Consider the following 3,622-nt stretch of genomic DNA (forward strand, 5'->3'; position numbering starts at 1 on the left):
ATATTATTATACTGCCCATTAATAAAACTGCATCTCCTGACTCCGTATCACAGTTGAGCACCCTATGTGCAAAGTTATCCATCTTCCTGGCTTGAAGTTCAAGGCTCATCAAAGAAAATAAGTTGTGTTAAAAAAATAACTTTTATTTGAGCAAGTCTAGTCTGAAATACAAAAATAGCGATAATACACAAAACACCAGAATATGGCTTGCTTTGAGCAACATGAAAACAAATTGAGAAACAAATCCGTAGTTAACAATATTAATACTGCATACTATTGATCATGTTTCTGACTGAATCAAAGTACAATCATTCTTAATTTTAACTCGAGGTCTATAAAACAATATTTAAATATTCAATACAGGCTTAATACAAACTAATAAATTCAAGAGCAAAACAGAAATAAAATACGATAATATAAAATTGTAAAAAATGTGTCGTTTGGAGAGATAAGGGCGCACGGACTGGCTTCAGTAGGACGATTGAGGAGCTCGCTTTTCAGAGAATGCGGGCGGACCGGAAGGAGAATGGATGGCGGAGGGGGAAAAAGGTGACGCCGTCCGCCGAGTGTCGATTGACATGTAAGCTCCCCCATCCCCTTCCGGCCTCGCCTTTGCTCAACGCATCGAAATCTAAGTGGTGGAGGTAGCCGCGCCTGCCAGGCTCGCGCCCACCTCCTCTCGCGGATGAACCACTGGGTCGGGAGACACTCCTCGCTGCCCTTGTTGTGGTTGTCATCTCATTGGACGGAGCAAGCGAGGTGACGTCATCCTTTGCGCGCTCGGGTTTAGATTGGTCGAACTGTCACCACTCATATTGAGGGCACGTGACCACGAGCAAGGGGCGGTCAGGCAGGAAGTAACAACCTGAGATCTGCTGAGTATTCCCAGCATTTCCTACTTTTAATCCACTTTCCTGACACCATGCAGCTGGGAGTGTTGAGTGGCAAGGTAGCTGTGGTCACTGCCTCCACCAAGGGGATTGGATTGGCCATCGCCCGCCGCTTGGCCCGAGATGGTGCCCAGGTCACGATCAGCAGTCGGAAGCAGGACAGTGTGGACCAAGCCCTAGGGCAGCTGTTGGCTGAGGGTCTGAGTGTCTCGGGCATTGTCTGCCACGTGGGAAAAAAGGAGGACCGGGAGCTGCTGGTCAGTGAGACGCTGAGGCGCCATGGAAGGATCGACATCCTGGTCTCCAATGCAGCGACCAATCCATTTGCTGGGAGGACATTGGACTGCCCAGAGGAGGTCTGGGACAAAACCTTCGAGGTCAACGTCAAGGCGCCTTTCCTCCTGACCAAGCTGGTGGTACCACACATGGAGCTACAGGGTGGGGGCTCCATAGTGCTGGTGGGCTCTGTCGCTGGCTATCGGCCTTTCCCCGCTATTGGTGTGTACAGTATCAGCAAGACAGCGCTGCTGGGCCTGACCAAGGTGCTGGCTGATGAACTGGCTCCTGCCAACATCCGTGTCAACTGCATTGCCCCGGGTATCATCAAGACCCAGTTTAGCACTCTCCTGTGGTCGGATGACAACTCGCGACAACGGTTTGAGAAGACAATTTCAATGCGTCGGATTGGTGAGCCAGAGGAGTGCGCCGGCACTGTCTCCTTCCTCTGCTCACAGGATGCTGCCTACATCACTGGAGAGACTATTGTCGTGGCTGGAGGTTTTCACTGTCGGCTGTGAGCCAATCTGGAACATTTTCCATGACTTCCAAATCTTCCTTTCCAAGATTAATCATACTTCTCATCTCTGTAATCTTCTCCCGTCCTCACACCAACTGTCATTTATGTGTTCTTTTTACTCTGGCCTCATACGTATTTGTCACTCCTTCATTCTACACTATCTCCCTAACCTCTTGCAATCCTCTGTGAACTCTGTGAATAAAGCCTCTTGCACTTTATTCACCATTGATTGGAAGTCGTGCCTTCTGGTGCTTCAGCCTTAATAATTAAAATTTCTGAACTTCTATCCTCTCTCAGTCCTCCTCATTAGATACTCATTAATACCTCCTTTTTTGATTTGTGATCATCATTGCCAAATTTTGTCTGATTTTTCTCTTCTCTGAAGCTTTATTTGATCATTTACCTACATTAAGGGCATGATGCAATGTGATTTGTGACTTCATATTTCAACGCATAACTAATATTTACTTGCCCTCTGAAGTGGCCTGACAACTCCATTGCATCACATTTCCTGTTCATTGTGGGTGTTCTGAATTGAGGGAATTTTGGAAAATCATAACAAATATCTCCACAGCTACCTCTTTAAACCCGAGAATGTAGAGCATCAGGTCCAAGGGATTCCTTCACTCTGAACATAATTGTTGGCCATATTCTGTTGAAACTGTTTTCTCCCAGAATGAAATATGCTCAAACCTTCTTTCCTCGGAATAAAGAGCTGAGAAGGTATTAAATGAGTTTTATCAACTATTTTCACATTCCGATATGTCATTATACAAATAATGGGGGTGGCGTGGTAGCACAGAGGTTAGAACTGTTGCTTCACAGCTCCAGGGTCCCGGGTTCCATTCCCGGCTTGGGTCACTGTCTGGGCGGAGGTCTGCGCGTTCTCCTGTGTCTGCGTGGGTTTCCTCCAGGTGCTCCGGTTTCCTCCCACAGTCCAAAGATATGCAGGTTAGATGGATTGGCCATGCTAAATTGCCCTTAGTATCCAAAAAGATTATGTTGGGTTACGTGGATAGCTTGGAGCTGTATGCTTCAGTAGGGTGTTTTTTCGAACGGCCCTGTTGACCCAATGGGCTGAATGGACTCCTTCTGCACTGTAAATTCTATGATTCAATGATTCTAAATATATATTCTCCACAAAAGTGTCTTTGTTGGATCCCTTGGAATGAATGTTCCAGATAGAAAATACAAACAATCTTTTTCACGTATATGATATAAAGAAACTGATAAAAGCTCTTCTTTGCATGTATTCTTGTGTTGGTAATGCAATGACTCCAATCCATATTGATCAGTGGATAACCACTATTGACTGTTCCTCCACTGAGTGGCCATATCGCCAGCAGCATTGTAAAGTTTTTCTGATGAAGGGTCATCAACCTGAAACATTGACTGTTTCTACCCGCACAAATGCAATCTGACCTGCTGAATATTTCCAGAAGATTGTTTTTTTGAAAGAACTTGCTCCTGTTGTCTTGTTTTATCACAATTTCTATTTGTGCTTTCTCATGCTAATCAGCGCAGCCTGCCCCCTCCTCTCTGTTTGAAATCATGTCTGCTGGGTGACTGTTACATGGATGGGGTGACCATTAGGCTAAGGAGACACTCGCGTGTATTGAGACATTGGAATAGGCGAGGCATTATTTCTGTCAGCACTGATTGACATGGCCAATAGGAACAGTGCACCAGGGCTTGACATCAGGTAAATGATGCGATATGACTGCTCCAGCCAATGGGGAACAGCGGTGCAGTGAGAAGGAAATAGAAATGAGTTGGGAAAAGATGGCACTATTTACTGAGTGTGGGTTTTCTAAAGGCCTTCCCACTTCATTCTGTTCCAAATCCAGTCAGCCCAGATTTTCTGGACTACTTGACCTGCCGCATTTCACCCAAGGAGAACGGTGCTCCCACCTTCATTGGGCACTGATGCGCTGTG

The 3,622-nt window shown here is 46.0% G+C and overlaps 1 protein-coding gene across 1 annotated transcript; it reads left to right on the forward strand.

The window, feature by feature from the left end:
- Positions 1-600: 600 nt before the first annotated feature.
- Positions 601-2,924, forward strand: LOC119974689 (dehydrogenase/reductase SDR family member 4-like). The gene has a single exon (XM_038813813.1). The coding sequence runs from the start codon at positions 923-925 to the stop codon at positions 1,685-1,687; it is 765 nt and encodes a 254-aa protein (XP_038669741.1). The 5' UTR covers positions 601-922; the 3' UTR covers positions 1,688-2,924.
- The last annotated feature ends 698 nt before the right edge of the window (positions 2,925-3,622 follow it).

This window comes from Scyliorhinus canicula, chromosome 12 (genome assembly GCF_902713615.1).
Source record: "Scyliorhinus canicula chromosome 12, sScyCan1.1, whole genome shotgun sequence".
Lineage (NCBI taxonomy): Eukaryota > Metazoa > Chordata > Chondrichthyes > Carcharhiniformes > Scyliorhinidae > Scyliorhinus > Scyliorhinus canicula.